The sequence below is a fragment of the Mustelus asterias genome, unplaced genomic scaffold (genome assembly GCF_964213995.1).
Source record: "Mustelus asterias unplaced genomic scaffold, sMusAst1.hap1.1 HAP1_SCAFFOLD_564, whole genome shotgun sequence".
In the NCBI taxonomy this organism is placed as follows: Eukaryota; Metazoa; Chordata; class Chondrichthyes; order Carcharhiniformes; family Triakidae; genus Mustelus; species Mustelus asterias.
The window spans coordinates 240,888-257,357 of record NW_027590514.1 but is presented as its reverse complement, the minus strand read 5'-3'; the positions used below and the strand labels follow the sequence as shown (position 1 = coordinate 257,357).

The following is a 16,470-nucleotide window of genomic DNA, read 5'->3' as shown; positions in this document are numbered from 1 at the left end:
TGAGTTATTGAATACAAAAACAGGGATGGAACTGTATTAAACACTGGACAGATGTACAGCTCCGGTTGCCACATTACAAGAAGGACATCACTGGATGGCATGATGGCACAGTGGTTAGCACTGCTGCCTCACAGCGCCAGGGACTCAGATTCGATTCCTGGCCTCGGGTCACTGTCTGCATGGAATTTGCACATTCTCCCCGTGTCTACGTGCGTTTCCTCCGGGTGCTCCAGTTTCCTCCCACACTTCAAAGATGTGCGGGTTAGGTGGATTGACCATGCCAAACTGCCCCTTAGTGTCAGGGGGACTAGCTACGGTAAATGCATAGGGTTATGGGGATAGGGCCTGGGTGGGATTGTGGTCGGTGCAGACTCGATCGGCCGAAAGGCCTCCATCTGCACTGTAGAATTTTATGATTCTATGACATAATTGCTTTGGAGAGTGTAAAAAAAGTATTTGAAATAATGTTGCCAGAGCTTGAAAATTGCAGCTATGAGGAAAGATTGGATAGGCAAGGGTTGTTTTCCTTAGAATAGAGGAGACTGAGAGGTGACCGAATTGAGGTGTACAAACATATGAGAGATCTGGATCGAGTAAACAGGAAAGATCTATTTCCCTTGCAGAAAAATCAATTGATGCTGAAGGCATCAAGTTAAGATGCTTGGTAGAAAGGTTAGAGAGGACATGAGGAAATACTTCCTCACCCAGAGATTAGTGAGTGTTTGGAATTCAGTACTTGGTTTAATGGTGGAGACAGAAACCCTCAACTCATTTAAAACGTTCCTGGATCTGCACCTGAAGTGCTATCATCGCCAAGGCTACAGAGCAGGTGTTGGAAGGTGAAATTCGAATGGGCTAGTTTTTTTTTTGGCTGGTGAAGATATGATTGGCTGAATGGCCTCTTTCAGTGCCGTAACTTTTCGATGGTTGTAGGTGATAAATCCATCAGTTGGCTGATCAAATCAAACAGCATGTTCCTCTACTGTACTCAACCAGCCTGTACTTGCAAAACCCAAAACTAAATGTCTGCTGTTAGATATGATTCGATTGGGCAGCACTTGCTGAATAATCTTGTGTGCACTAATATCAACATTAAAAATTAATTTAAGATGATCAGTTGAGTTTGTAACATTGCTAATTTACAACTTTCTAGAATTGACATACATTCACATGCAGGGACCTGTTCTGTGAAAACAAAAGCAATACCTTCAAGCGTTATTTGAATTACCAGTCAGCTGGTGAGCCTATAAATCCTATTACTTTCTCCATGACAATGTGTCAGATTCAACTTAGCAACCAATCATCACCCTTTTCTCCTGTAGTTGAAACTGTTGTGATCATTTCAAATTTGTCATTCCTGCATTTGTCCTGATGAGTACAAAATGAAAAGCTTCAGCAATATGTCTCTGATTTAGACAGTTTAGGAGAGTGGTCCAAGAAGTGGCTGATGAAATTCAACGTGGGCAAGTGCGAGGTCGTGCACTTTGGGAAAAAGAATAGAGGCATGGACTATTTTCTAAACGGTGACAAAATTCATAATGCTAAAGTGCAAAGGGACTTGGGAGTCCTAGTCCAGGATTCTCTAAAGGTAAACTTGCAGGTTGAGTCCGTAATTAAGAAAGCAAATGTAATGTTGTCATTTATCTCAAGAGGCTTGGAATACAAAAGCAGGGATGTACTTCTGAGGCTTTATAAAGCACTGGTTAGGCCCCATTTGGAGTACTGTGAGCAATTTGGGCCCCACACCTCAGGAAGTACATACTGGCACTGGAGCGGGTCCAGCAGAGATTCACACGGATGATCCCAGGAATGGTAGGCCTGACATACGATGAACGTCTGAGGATCGTGGGATTATATTCATTGGAGTTTAGGAGGTTGAGGGGAGATCTGATAGAAACTTACAAGATAATGAACGGCTTAGATAGGATGGACGTAGGGAAGTTGTTTCCATTAACAGGGGAGACTAGGACGCGGGGGCACAGCCTTAGAATAAAAGGGAGTCACTTTAGAACAGAGATGAGGAGAAATTTCTTCAGCCAGAGAGTGGTGGGTCTGTGGAATTCATTGCCACAGAGGGCTGTGGAGGCCGAGACGTTGAGCGTCTTCAAGACAGAAATTGATAAATTCTTGATTTCTCGAGGAATTAAGGGCTATGGGGAGAGAGCGGGTAAATGGAGTTGAAATCAACCATGATTGAATGGTGGAGTGGACTCGATGGGCCGAATGGCCTTACTTCCGCTCCTATGTCTTATGGTCTTATGGTCTCTCTTTTCAGCAACAGCTTGTAATTCCTGGGTCACACTAACAAGAGAGAGGGGAGAGCTGGGAAGGGAGACATGAGTGATGGGAGTGAAAGAGGAGAACGAAGAGAGGGGGGAGAGAAATGAGAGGGAGATGAGAAGCGGAGTTGGAAGGGAGGGATGAAGTGGAGGAGAAATAGGAGGAGGAAGAGATAAAGGGAGAAGGGGAGAGATGGGGTGAGGATGGGGATATGGGGGTGAGATGGGAGGGAAAGCAAGCAGGTTGTGTATACTTTAGGGTAGAATTAAGAGATAGAAAAGGATTTAAGACTGAAACAAGAGTTGTGTATAAATGTCCTGGTAGTGACTGTTAGGCTGAGATTTGAAAAGCATGGAGTAAAGGCGCAGAGTGCTTTTACTGGGGGATCTTTAAGATCTGGTTGGTTGTAGGGATTCGCATTCTAATCCGTATTCTGTAACTTGATTTTGTGTCTCTGTGCCCTGTTTGAGAGCACATTTCCACTCCATCTGACGAAGGAGCAGCGCTCCGAAAGCTAATGGTATTTGCTACCAAATAAACCTGTTGGACTTTAACCTGGTGTTGTTAAAACTCTTACTGTGCTTACCCCAGTCCAACACCGGCATCTCCACATCTTGGCTCTCCCACAGTAGGAACAATTTCTCTCTACCTATTCTGTCTGGATCCCTTTTTATTTTGAACATCTCTATCATATCTCTTCTTAACCTTCTCTTTAAAGAGAACAAACCAGCTTTTCCATCTTCACATAACAAAAGTCCCTCATCCATGAACCATTCACTTAAATCTTTTCTGCACCTTCTCTAAAGCCTTCATATCTTTCCTTAAGTGCGGTGCCCAGAATTGGATATAATACTCCAGTTGAGGCCAAACCAGTGTTTTATAAATGTTCATTATCGCTTCCTTGCATAACTTCCTCTGTGCCTCTATTTATAAAGACCAGCATCCACTTTTAATGCCCTTTTGACCACTTTCTCAACTCACTCTGCCAACTTAAACGATGAATGCAGCCCTGCCCGAGGTCCCCTGGGGAGACAGTGGTAGTAAGGTAATGTTGTTTGTCTAGTAATCCCAAGGCCCCGGCTGATGTTCGAAGGGTATGGATTCAAATCCTACCATGACAGCTGATGGAATTTAAATTCAATTAATTAATCAATCTAGTCTCTTATCATTGATTATTGTAAAAACTCATCCATTTCACTCATATCCCATTTGCGATCCTCATGTGGCCTGGCCTACATGTTCCTCCAGACCCATGCAATGTAGTTCATTCTTAAATGACCATTGAAATGACCGATCATGCCACTCAGTTCAAGGGCAATTAGGGATAGGTAACAAATGCTGGTCTTGCCAGCAATGCCCATATCCTTTGAAAGAGTTAAAAAATTATAACCTCAGGTTTCTCTATATTGAATCCTGCATTTTATATTGCCTCTCCTCATTCTTCCTACCAAATTGTATCACTTTGAAACTATCTGCATTGAGTTTCATCCACTGCTTCTCCACCCATTCCACCAGCCTGCCTATAGCCTCTTGAAGTTTATCACTATCCTCCTTATTGTTCGATACACTTCCAAGTTTTCTATCAACTGCAAATTTAAAAATTGTGCCTTGTACACCAAAGTTTATACCATTAATATATATCAGGAAGTCCAGTGGTCTTATGACTAGCACCAGGAACTTTACAGTATACTATTCTCTAGTCGGAAAAACAACCGTTCACCACGACTCTGTGTTCTGTCACTCAGCCAACCTTATACCCTTCCCGCCAATACCCTTTTTATTCCATAGGCTTCAACTTTGCTGGCAACCCTATGCTATAGCACTTTATCAAAAGCCTTTTGGAAGTCCATACACACCACATCACCCTCATCAACTCACGCTGCTAGTTCATAGAAAACCCTGAGTCAAGCTAATTAAACATTATTTGCCTTTAACAAAACTGTGCTCATGTTCCTTGATTAATCCACATTTGTTCGAGTGCCTGTTAATTTTGTCCCAGATAATCGTTTCTGAAGGCTTTCCCATCAGTGAGGTTGAACTGATGAGTAGCTGATGAGTTATTGTTTGTTGAATAAAGATGTAACTTTTATACTTCTCCAGTCCTCTGGCAGCTCTGCTATCTGAGGAAGATTGTAAAATTATGGACAGAATAGTAAAGGACAATATAAAATTAAAAGAAAAAGCAAATACAAATGTGCAAAAAAGAGCTGAGATTCTGGTGAATGGGAAAGATACAAAAACAGCAAAAATAATAAAAACTGATAGTAAAAACAGCAAAAGGGAATATGAAAGGAAGCATGCAACAGACATCAAAATAAATACATAATTTATTTGCTGTTAACGGACTTCCAAGAGGCTTTTGATAAAGTGCCAATCAATAGGCTTGTTAAAATTATATTAAAAAAGAGGGTGGCCAGGAGGTATGATGGCCCCTTGATAACTGATTACTGTGAAATTGTCAATGAAAATAAGGAAATGGCAGAAATTCTGAATAATTACTTTGTGTCAATACTTAGAGTGGAGGAAGTAGTTAACATACCAGACTTCCCAAGGGACAGGGACTCAGTAAAAGTAATGTAAAATAAATAACAGGAATGAAGAAAGTAACAGCACTAAAACGACAAACCCCCAGGTCCAGATGTTTCCATCCCAGCGCTGTAAATAGAATAGTGAGAGCACTGCTGATGTCATAACTATAATTTTCCAAAATTCTCTTGATGTAGGAACCATTCATTTAGACTGGAAATGTAACTCAATTATTTAAGAAAGGTGACAGAGGGAAACCAGGAAATTATGGACCAGTTAATGCAACATGTATCATAGAAATCATAGAAACCCTACAGTACAGAAAGAGGCCATTCGGCCCATCAAGTCTGCACCGACCACAATCCCACCCAGGCCCTACTCTCATATCCCTACATATTTACCCACTAATCCCTCTAACCTACGCATCTCAGGACACTAAGGGCAATTTTTAGCATGGCCAATCAACCTAACGCGCACATCTTTGGACTGTGGGAGGAAACCGGAGCACCCGGAGGAAACCCACGCAGACACGAGGAGAATGTGCAAACTCCACACAGACAGTGACCCAAGCCGGGAATTGAACCCAGGTCCCTGGAGCTGTGAAGCAGCAGTGCTAACCACTGTGCTACCGTGCTGCCATGTATTGTTGAGGAATTGCTCCAAGTCCATAATTAAGGATATTGTGACTAAACAACGTGGACATTTTCAGCTAATCAGAGAGGGATAGCATGGATGTGTGAAGGGGAGCTCAAACCTGCCAAATGTGATTGGATTTTATGAAGGGATGACTAAAGTAATGGAGAGGCACATCAGTAGACATTTTTCTGGACTCCCAGAAGACATTGGATAAAGTCTTTCATATGAAACTGAGCTAAAGTTTGTGAAATGAAAGGCAAATTATTAACCTGGTTAGGAAATTAACTCATCTGCCAGAGACAGAGAGTAGGGATAATGATTGGTTACTCCAATTCATAGAGTGTGACTAGTGGTGTCCCACAACGATGTGTTGGGACCTCAACTATTCACTGTATTCATTAACAACTTAGATGATGGGATGGAAAACCACATATCCAAGCTTCCCGATGACACAATGATAGGCAGCATTGTAAGCAGTGTCAATCAAAGCATAACATTATCGAAGTATTAAAAGATTCAGTGGATGGGCAAAACTGTAGCTAATGGATTTCAAATTTGGCAATTGTGAGGCTGTACACTTGGGACTTACGAAGGAAAGGACAGGGTACTTTCTAAATGGTAAAAAGCTAGAAACAGTGGCGATCCAGAGAGATTTGAAGTCCAGGTATATAGATCACTTAAATGTCATACGGAGGTAGAAAATATAGTGGGATCAGGGTGTGCATGTGCATCAATCTTTGAAGGTGCCAGGACATATTGTGAGAGTGGTTAGCAAAGCACATGGGATCTTGGATGACATAAATAGAGGTATTCTGTACAAAACCAGAGGAGTTACACTGAACATTTCTGAAGCTTTGGTTAGGCCAGTTTTGCTGACCACACTTTTGGAAGGATGTGAGGGTTATTAAAAAGAATGAAGATGGAGAATTTTAGTTCCAAAGTTAGCTTGAGAGGCTGGAATTCTTCTCCTTGGAGTAAAGGAGAATGAAATTTGATCAAAGTGTACAAGATTATGATAGGATTAGCTGAGGTAGACAAAGAAAAAACGTTCCCATTAGCTGATAGTACATCACTTAAAGGACACAGATTGAACATTTTGGGCAAGAGATGCAAGGGACTGTGAGGACTAACTTTTCATACCGACTGGTAATGATCTGGAAATTGCTGTCCATAAAGGCAGTGACAGGAGAAATGGTCAATGATTTCAAAAGGAAATTAAATGGGTACTTGAAGGAAATAAACTTATCGAGCTGGGGAATGGGATTCACTGGATTGCTCCGTGGAGAGTGGCATGGAATTGATAGGATGGCCTCCTTCAGCGCTGTAAATAACTTGATATTGTCATGGCCACGTAAAGGCGTTTCCTCAAATTGGTTCGTGAACTAAGAATTTGTATATCCAGCTGCAAAGCTTTAGTCTTAAAGCCACTGAAGTAAAAGTGATAAGTTTATTAATTAAAATAGATACAAAGATTAAGATGCAGAAAAGGAAAAAGATACTGAAAGATGAGATTTCAAATCAGTCTCTGTGAGATCTTGTTGTAGGCCAGTTGCTTGAATTATTTCCTTGCAAAGTGAAAGGATCGAAACTTGAATTCAGTTTAGCAGTTGTGATGATTTCTGTAGTTGAATGTTCCGAAGTTTATGTTCATCAGTCTACTCTTGATCATCAGTAAAGTGATGGAAGGAATCATCAACAGTGCTATCAAAGCAGCATTTACTTAACAATAACCTGTTCACTCACACTCAGTTTGGCTTCCAGTAGGGTCACTCAGATCCTGACCTCATTACATAAGTAGATAAGAACTAGAAGCAGGAGTAGGCAATTCAGCCCCATGAGCCTCTCCGCCATTTAATATGATCATGGCTGATCTTGTTTCGGCCACCAGTCCACTTTCCTGCCCATCCACCATAACCCTTCAACACATTACTAATTAAAAATCTGTCTATCTCCTCCTTAAATTTACTAAATGGCCTCGCATCCACCACACTCTAGGGCAGTGAATTCCACAGATTCACGACCATAAGACCATAAGACATAGGAGCGGAAGTAAGGCCATTCGGCCCATCGAGTCCACTCCACCATTCAATCATGGTTGATTTCAACTCCATTTACCCGCTCTCTCCCCATAGCCCTTAATTCCTCGAGAAATCAAGAATTTATCAATTTCTGTCTTGAAGACGCTCAACGTCTCGGCCTCCACAGCCCTCTGTGGCAATGAATTCCACAGACCCACCACTCTCTGGCTGAAGAAATTTCTCCTCATCTCTGTTCTAAAGTGACTCCCTTTTATTCTAAGGCTGTGCCCCCGCGTCCTAGTCTCCCCTGTTAATGGAAACAACTTCCCTACGTCCATCCTATCTAAGCCGTTCATTATCTTGTAAGTTTCTATCAGATCTCCCCTCAACCTCCTAAACTCCAACGAATACAATCCCACGATCCTCAGACGTTCATCGTATGTCAGGCCTACCATTCCTGGGATCATCCGTGTGAATCTCCGCTGGACCCGCTCCAGTGCCAGTATGTCCTTCCTGAGGTGTGGGGCCCTTTGAGAGAAGTAGTTTCTCCTCATCTCTGTTTTAAATCTGCTACCCCTTATCCTAAAACTATGGCCTCTCATTCTAGATTGCTCCACAAGAGGAAACATTCTCTCTACGACTACCCCGCCAATCCCCTTTAGCATCTTAAATACCTCAATTAGATCTCCTCTCATTCTTCTAAACTCGAGAAAGCATAGACCTTAACTGCTCAGTCTCTTTTCAAGAAATAAACTCCTAATCTCTGGAATCAATCTAGTGAATCTCCTCTGAACTGCCTCCAATGCAGTAAAGGGACTGCTCCAGTCAGGGGACCAAAATTGTACATAATATTCCAAGTGTGGTCTCAGTAACGCCTTGTACAGTTGTAGCAACACTTCTTTACTTTTACACTCTACTCCTTTTGCAATAAATGGCAAAATTCCACTTGCCTTCCTTATTAGCTGCATACTCGGTTTCTGTGATTCATGCATGAAGACACCCAGATCCCTCTGCACTGTGGCACTGTCTGAAGTTTCTCTCCATTAAATAATAAGCTACCTTTCTATTTTTAACCAAAATGGATAACCTCACACTTATCCACATTATTTGCCAAATTTTGGCCCACTGACCTAACCTATCTACATCCATTTGTAAATTGCTTATTTCTTTATTGCAACTTACTATTTTAGTGCCTTCTGAAAATTTGACTATAGTATCTTCTATCCCTGCATCCAAGTCGTTAATATAGATTGTAAATAGTTGGGGCCCTGAGGGCCGAACCCCGTGGCATCCCACTAGTTACATCTTGCCAACCAGAAAAATACCTATTTATCCCCACTTTACGTCTTCTGTCAGTTAGCCAGTCCTCTATCCAAGATAATTAATTTCCCCTCACCCCATGTGATCTTACTTTGTGGATTAACCTTTTCTTGAGACACCTTATCAAATGCCATCTGGAAGTCCAAGTATACTACATCGACAGGTCCCCAATATCCACTTGGCTTGATATATCTTCAAAGAACTCTAGCAAATTAGTCAAACACGATTTACCCTTCATAAAACTATGCTGACTCTGATGGATTGTGTTTTGACTTTTCAAATGTCCTGTTATTACTTCCTTAATAATGGATTCTAACAACTGGTCTACAGTTCCCTACTTTCTGCCTCCCTCCCTTCCAGAATAAATAAAATGCTAATAAATATTAGCATTTTTCCAATCTACTGGAACCTTTCCACATCCAGAGACTTTTGGAATATCATAACCAAAGCCTCCACTATCTCTGCTGCCACTTCCTCTAAGACCCCAGGATGTAGGCCATCAGGCCCTGGGTACTTGTCTGCCTCAATTCCAGTAGTTTGCTCAGCACTTTTTCTCTATTCATGATGATTGTTCTAAGTTCCGTTCTTACTATGACCTCTGCATTGCCTGTTAGTATTGGAATGGTATTAGTGTGCTCTACCGAGGAAACTGAGGCAAAATACTGATTTAGTGTCTCCGCCATTTCTGTGTTGCCCACTATTAACTCCCCAGTCTCATCACTGGACAATATCCTGGCTTGGGCTGACAAGTGGCAAGTAACATTTGTGCCACACAAGGGCCAGGCAATGACCAGCAAGAGGGAATTTTCTGTTTTTATATATTATATAAGAGAGAATCTAATCTGGGTGGAGGTGAGGAATAGTAGAGGAAATAAGTCATCAATGGAAATGGTCTATAAGTCCCCTTTCACTAATCGCAATAGAGGGAAAAGTATATAAGAAGAAATATTGGGGACTTGTGATAAAGGAACGCAATAATCATGGGTGACTTTAATCTACAAATAAACTGGAAAAATCAGATTGCAAGTAGTAGTCTGGATGAGGAGTTGTTAGAATGCTATCAATATAGTTTCTTAGAGCAGTATGTTCTGGAACTAACCAGAGAATAGATTATGCAAGACTTAACATTGTGTAATATAACAAGATTAATGACTTCAGGCACCCCGAAGGCACCCCCTCGATAGCAGCCAGTTTGAAAGAGAAAAGAGTGGGTCTAAGACTAGTATTTTAAACTTAAATAGGGGCAACTATGTGGGTGAGCTAGGTAAAGTGGACTGGGATACTAGGTAGGGTATAGACCAGTAGAAAAGCAGTGGCAGACATTTATGGGGATATTTTGAACACTCAGAATAAGTATATTCCTGCTGTCAAGAAAAATTCTAAAGGGAGGAACCACCATTCATGATTAATTAAATAAGTTTTGGATAGCGTCAAACTTAAGGAAAAAATATATAACTGCGCAAATGAGTGGTAGGTCAGATGGCTGATCAGAATATCAAGGACTGCAAAAAATGACAAAAATTAATCAGGTGAAAGAAATTAGAGTACGAGAGAAAGCTAGCTAGGAATGTAAAGACACAGCAAGAATTTCTACAGGTATTTAAACAGGAAAAGTGTAAGTAAAGTGAGTGTTGGTCTTCCAGAGGGGGAGAATGGAGAGTTAATATTGATAATAAGAAATGACAGATGAAATGAATGGATATTTGCTTCTGTCTTCACTATGGAGGACACAAGAAACATTCCAGTAATAGCTGTAAATCAGGAGGTGGAAGAGAGAGGGGAACTTGGTGAAATTACAATCACTGGGGAAGCAGTACTGAGCAAACTGAGGGAGCTGTGAGCTGACAAGTCTCTGGGTCCTGATGGATTTTATCCTAGGGTCTTATATTATAGAGTTGGCTAATGAGATAGTAGATCTGGAAAAGTTCCTTCAGACTGGAAAGTAGTAAATATAACTCCTCTATTTAAGAAGGGAGGCCGGTAGAAAACAAGAAATTATAGGCCAGTTAGCTTGACATCTGTTGTGAGGAAGGTGTTAGAATCAATCATTAAATAAGTTATAGCTGGGCACTTAGAGAAGCTCGAGATAATTGGAAAGAGTCAGCATAGTTTTATGAAAGAGAAATCATGTTTAACCAATTTACTCGAGTTATGCTAGACTTAACATTGTGTAATGTAACAAGATTAATGACCTCAGAGTAAAGGCACATTTGAAGGTGTAACACATGCTGTGGATAGAGGGGAGCCTGTAGATGTACTGCACTTGAATTTCCAGAAAGCATCAACATGGATAGGAGATTGGCTGGCTGAAGAAAACAGAGAGTACGTATAAATAGGCCTCTCTCTGATTAGCAGGATGTTACGAATAGGGGTCTGTGCTGAAGCCTCAGCATTTTACAATTTATATCAATGACTTCAATGAGGGGAGTGAAAGCATGGTAGCCAAATTTGTGGATGACACAAAGATAGGTAGGAAAGCATTTTGTGAAAAAGACATACAAAGATATAGACCTTAAGACCATAAGACATAGGAGCAGAATTAGGCCACTCGGCCCATTGAGTCTGCTCCACCATTCAATCATGGCTGATATTTTTCTCATCCCCATTCTCCTGCCTTTTCCCCATAACTCCTGATCCCCTTATTAATCAAGAACTTATTTATCTCTGTCTTAAAGACACTCAATGACCTGGCCTCCACAGCCTTCTGCAGCAAAGAGTTCCACAGTTTCACCAGTCTCTGGCTGAAGAAATTCCTCTTCATCTCTGCTTTAAAGGATCGTCCCTTTAGCCTGAGGTTGTGCCCTCTGGTTCTAGTTTTTCCTACTAGTGGAAACATCCTCTCCACGTCCACTCTATCCAGGCCTCGCAGTATCCTGTAAGTTTCAATAAGATCCCCCCTCATCCTTCTAAACTCCAATGAGTACTGACCCAGAGTCCTCAACCGTTCCTCATGCGACAAGTTGATAGATAGGTTGAATGGGTGTGCAAAGATCTGGCAGATGGAGTACAATGTGGGAAAATGTGAAGTTGTTCACTGTTCACTTTGGCAGGAAGATTAAAAAAGCAGAGAATTACTTGAATGGAGAATGACTGCAGAATGCCGAGTTGCAGAGGGAGCTAGATGTTCTCATAGAAACTAGAAATAAGGGTCAGCCATTTGGTACTTCAAGCCTGCTCCGCCATTCATTTTGATCATGGTTGATCATCAGTTTCAATATCCTGATCCCCCCTTCCCCCCCTCGTATGCATGAATCGCAAAAGGTTAGTATGTCGGTGCAGCATGTAATCAAGAAGACAGATGTCATGCTATCCTTTATTACAAAAAGAATTGAACATAAAAGTAAGGATGTTATGCTTCAGTTATATAGGGCATTGCTGAGACCACGGCTGGAATTTTACCGTCTCGCCCGCCATGGGAATCAGAGTAGGTGAGGGATTGACAAGGTGGACGTAGAAAGAATGTTTCCTCTTGTGGGTGAGTCCAGAACTAGGAGGCACTGTTTGAAAATTAGAGCTCACCCATATAGGACAGAGGTGATGACAGGACAATTCTCTCAGAAGGTTGTGCCACTTTGGAACTCTACTTCAGAAGGTGGTGAAGGTGTGGTCAGTCAGTATTCTGATGGTGGAGGGAAATAGATTCTTGTTAGGTAAGGGAATCAAAGCTTGTTGAGGATAGAAGGGGAATGTGGAACTGAACACAAACAGATTAGCCACGATTTTATTGAATGGTGGAGCAGGCTCGAGGGGTCAAATGACCTACTTCTATTTGATACTTTTTTAATGTAACCATCACCCCTTGACATTAAATGACCTTGCTGAATCCGTCACAATCAACACCCGAGGGTGTTACTATGGACCTGAAAGTGGATTGGATTAGCCATATAAATACCGTGACTACCAGGGCAGGTCAGAGGCTAGGAATCCTGCAGAGAGTAACTCACCGCCTGACTCGCCAAAGCCTATCCACCATCGACAAGACACAAGTCAGGAGTGTGATGCAATACGACCAATTGCCTGGATGGGTGCAGCTCCATCAACACTCAAGAAGCTCGACACCGTCCAGGGCAAAGCAGCCTGCCAGATGGTCTCAACAGCAGCGTCCTGTCATGCTTGCTCGCTGTATTCCGCCGCTACTGCTGTCTACGTTCACTCCCACGCTCCTGCCATGCATGTTCTCTCTTTCCTCCCACCCTGCACACTGCTGCCATGCGTGTTCATTGCACCCTACACGGTCCTACCATGCGTGTTCACTGTGCTCTCCCACACTGCATGTTCATGTTCTTGGCGCTGTGCACCTGCTCACCCTATTCACTCACTTTGCGAAAGGTGGAGGAAAATTCAAACACTTAGCACAGTGCTGAGTGCGCAGGGTGGGTGCAGGGTGCTGAGAGGGTGCAGGGTGGGTGCAGGGTGCTGAGAGGGTGCAGGGTGGGTGCAGGGTGCTGAGAGGGTGCAGGGTGGGTGCAGGGTGCTGAGAGGGTGCAGGGTGCTGAGAGAGTGCAGGGTGCTCAGCGCGCAGGGTGGGTGTAGGGTGCTGAGAGGGTGCAGGGTGCTGAGAGGGTGCAGGGTGGGTGCAGGGTGCTGAGAGAGCGCAGGGTGGGTGCAGGGTGCTGAGAGAGCGCAGGGTGGGTGCAGGGTGCTGAGAGAGCGCAGGGTGGGTGCAGGGTGCTGAGTGGGTGCAGGGTGCTCAGCGCGCAGGGTGGGTGCAGGGTGCTGAGAGGGTGCAGGGTGCTGAGAGGGTGCAGGGTGGGTGCAGGGTGCTCAGCGCGCAGGGTGGGTGCAGGGTGCTGAGAGAGCGCAGGGTGGGTGCAGGGTGCTGAGTGCGCAGGGTGGGTGCAGGGTGCTCAGCGCGCAGGGTGGGTGCAGGGTGCTGAGAGGGTGCAGGGTGGGTGCAGGGTGCTGAGAGGGTGCAGGGTGGGTGCAGGGTGCTGAGAGCACAGGATGGGTGCAGGGTGCTGAGTGGGTGCAGGGTGCTGAGTGCGCAGGGTGGGTGCAGGGTGCTGAGAGAGCGCAGGGTGGGTGCAGGGTGCTGAGTGGGTGCAGGGTGCTGAGTGCACAGGGTGGGTGCAGGGTGCTGAGTGCGCAGGGTGGGTGCAGGGTGCTGAGAGAGCGCAGGGTGGGTGCAGGGTGCTGAGTGCGCAGGGTGGGTGCAGGGTGCTGAGAGAGCGCAGGGTGCTGAGTGCACAGGGTGGGTGCAGGATGCTGAGTGCGCAGGGTGGGTGCAGGGTGCTGAGAGAGCGCAGGGTGGGTGCAGGCCACTGAGTGCGCAGGGTGGGTGCAGAGTGCAGTGAGCGCGCGCGCGGCGGGGGCGCGCAGAGTGCAGTGAGCGCGCGCGGGTCCGGGGGCGCGCAGCGTGCAGTGAGCGCGCGGGGGCGGGGGCGTGCAGAGTGCAGTGAGCGCGCGCGGGGTCCGGGAGCGCGCGGGGGGCGGGGGCGGGGGCGTGCAGAGTGCAGTGAGCGCGCGCGGGGCGGGGGCGCGCAGAGTGCGATGGGGAGGATGATGGCTGCCGGCGCCTTTCTCTCTCTGCTCCTGCTGGCCGTGCCCGGCCGGGCCGCCTATGTGGAGGTAAGGAGCGGACACCGAGTGCGGGGCCGCTTCAGGCCCGTTCATCAGCGGCTGATTCTCCTCACAAATACCCGCGGCTGCCGGCCTGAGCCCGGGGGAGGGAGCGGCTCCCAGCCCCGGGGGGAGCCGGGCCTGGAGAGTGCGGGTACCGGGCCCGTGTCCCGGGGAGGGGACGGGGGTGTGTGTGGGGGGGGGTGCGGTACCCGGGGAGGGGGGATCGGGGGGGCTGGAGTGCCGGGCCTGGGGCTCTCTCTCTTCCCCGCTCCCCGGGCTGGAGTAGCGGGAGGATGGAGCTGGGAATGTGCTGCTGGGCTCAGGACCCGGGGGAGGGGAGTTGTTGACCGGGTTTGGGGAGGGGGTTTGGGGGGGTGGGTGGGGGCGTTGTTGGGTTGGGGGGGGGGATTGTTGATCGGGTTTGGGGAGGGGGGTTGGGGGTGGGGGGGTTGTTGATGGGGGGTTGTTGGGGGGGGGTTGTTGGGGGGGTTGGGGGTGGGGGCGTTGTTGATGGGGGGTTGTTGGGGGGGGGGGGTTGTTGATGGGGTTTGGGGAGGGGGGTTGGGGGTGGGGGGGTTGTTGGGGGGGGTTGTTGGGGAGGGGGGGTGGGGGGGTTGTTGATGGGGTTTGGGGAGGGGGGTTGTTGGGGTTTGGGAAGGGGGGTTGTTGATGGGGGTCGGGGGGGTTGGGGGGGGGGTTGTTGGGGGGGTTGGGGGTGGGGGCGTTGTTGATGGGGGTCGGGGGGGGGTTGGGGGGGGGTTGTTGATGGGGTTTGGGGAGGGGGGTTGGGGGTGGGGGGGTTGTTGATGGGGTTTGGGGAGGGGGGTTGTTGGGGGGGGTTTGTTGGGGTTTGGGAAGGGGGGGTTGTTGATGGGGGTCGGGGGGGGGGTTGTTGATGGGGTTTGGGGGTGTTTTCAGTGACCCGGGTGGGGGTGTATTTGGTGAATAATGTGAATGTTGCTGTTCGGGCTGCTCTGCTCTGAGGGGTTTGCTTCGTGTGCTGTTGTGGGAATGGTCGCGCTCCTTTCCCATTCCTCGCAGCATGTCGGCCTACAGCATCTGCTTTTCTTTCCAAGGAGCTGACTTTTGTCCCTGTGATCTGCAGAACAGCTCCTTGAATAAAGGTGTCTTTCAGAAGTCCAAGTGATCACCATGCACGGTGCACTCTTCAGACACCTACACCGTTAATACAAACTGAGCCCATATCTGCAAATCTTTTTGTTTGTGCAAAGGCACAGATTAAAATGAATGACTTGCAAGTATATAGTCTGCATCATGTACAAACACCCAGGTGTGCCAGCTGGCAGTGGTGCAGTGGTGCGGCTATTGCTTTGTGCTTGTCACATTGACTGCTGTTTCAGTGCTTTCTGCTTCTCTCACCTTCACAGTGTTGCGTACGTATGCTAATCCTGAGTTGCAGTCCCAGGACACCAATATCACAGAATGATTTCAGCACAAAAGGAGGCCATTTGGCCCGCTGTTTGTGCTGGCCCTCTGAATGAATAATTCGCTTTGTGCCACTCCACTGTCTTTCTCTGGTAGCTTTGCAACATTTTTTTTTTCAGATTATCCTTTTGTAAACCTTGATTGAATCTCCCTCTGCCACATTCAGGCAGTGTATTCAAACCTATGCCTTTTGGCTTTTGGTCCTTCCACCAATGGGAACAGTTTCTTCCTGTCTAACTCTGTCCAGAACACTCATGATTTTCAAGATCTTGATCAAATCTTCTCTTCAAGGGGAGCAGTCACAACTTCTCCAGTCTTTGTGTAACTGAAGTTCTTCATCCCTGGAACCATTCTTGTGAATCTCTTCTCCACCCTCTGTAATGCCTTCACAGTCTTTCCTAAAATGTGGTATTGAGAACTGGATGTAATACTGTAATACAGTTTTTGGAGCTTCTTTGCTTTTGCAAGAATGGTTCTATTGATAAAGCCTAGAATACTGTGAGCTTTATTAACTGATTGCAATCTGTCCTGCCACTTCAATAATTTATGCACATAAACACCCAGGTACTTCTTGCACTTCCTTTAAAATTATACCCTTTATTTTATATTTCTTTGAGTTCTTCCTACCAAAATTGAATCCCTTCACACTTCTCTGTTAAATTTCATCCGTCACTTCCACCAA

General features: G+C 45.7%; 1 protein-coding gene across 2 annotated transcripts in view; it reads left to right on the top strand.

Moving 5' to 3' along the window:
* The first annotated feature begins 14,233 nt into the window (after positions 1–14,233).
* The window catches only part of aplp2 (amyloid beta (A4) precursor-like protein 2), a 193,430-nt gene continuing 191,193 nt past the window's right edge, over positions 14,234–16,470 (top strand). For both annotated transcript variants that reach the window (XM_078205111.1, XM_078205109.1), the window contains exon 1: positions 14,234–14,348. In XM_078205111.1, coding sequence (XP_078061237.1) covers positions 14,271–14,348 — 78 coding nt within the window. In that variant the 5' untranslated portion in view covers positions 14,234–14,270. The remainder of the gene's footprint in view (positions 14,349–16,470) is intronic.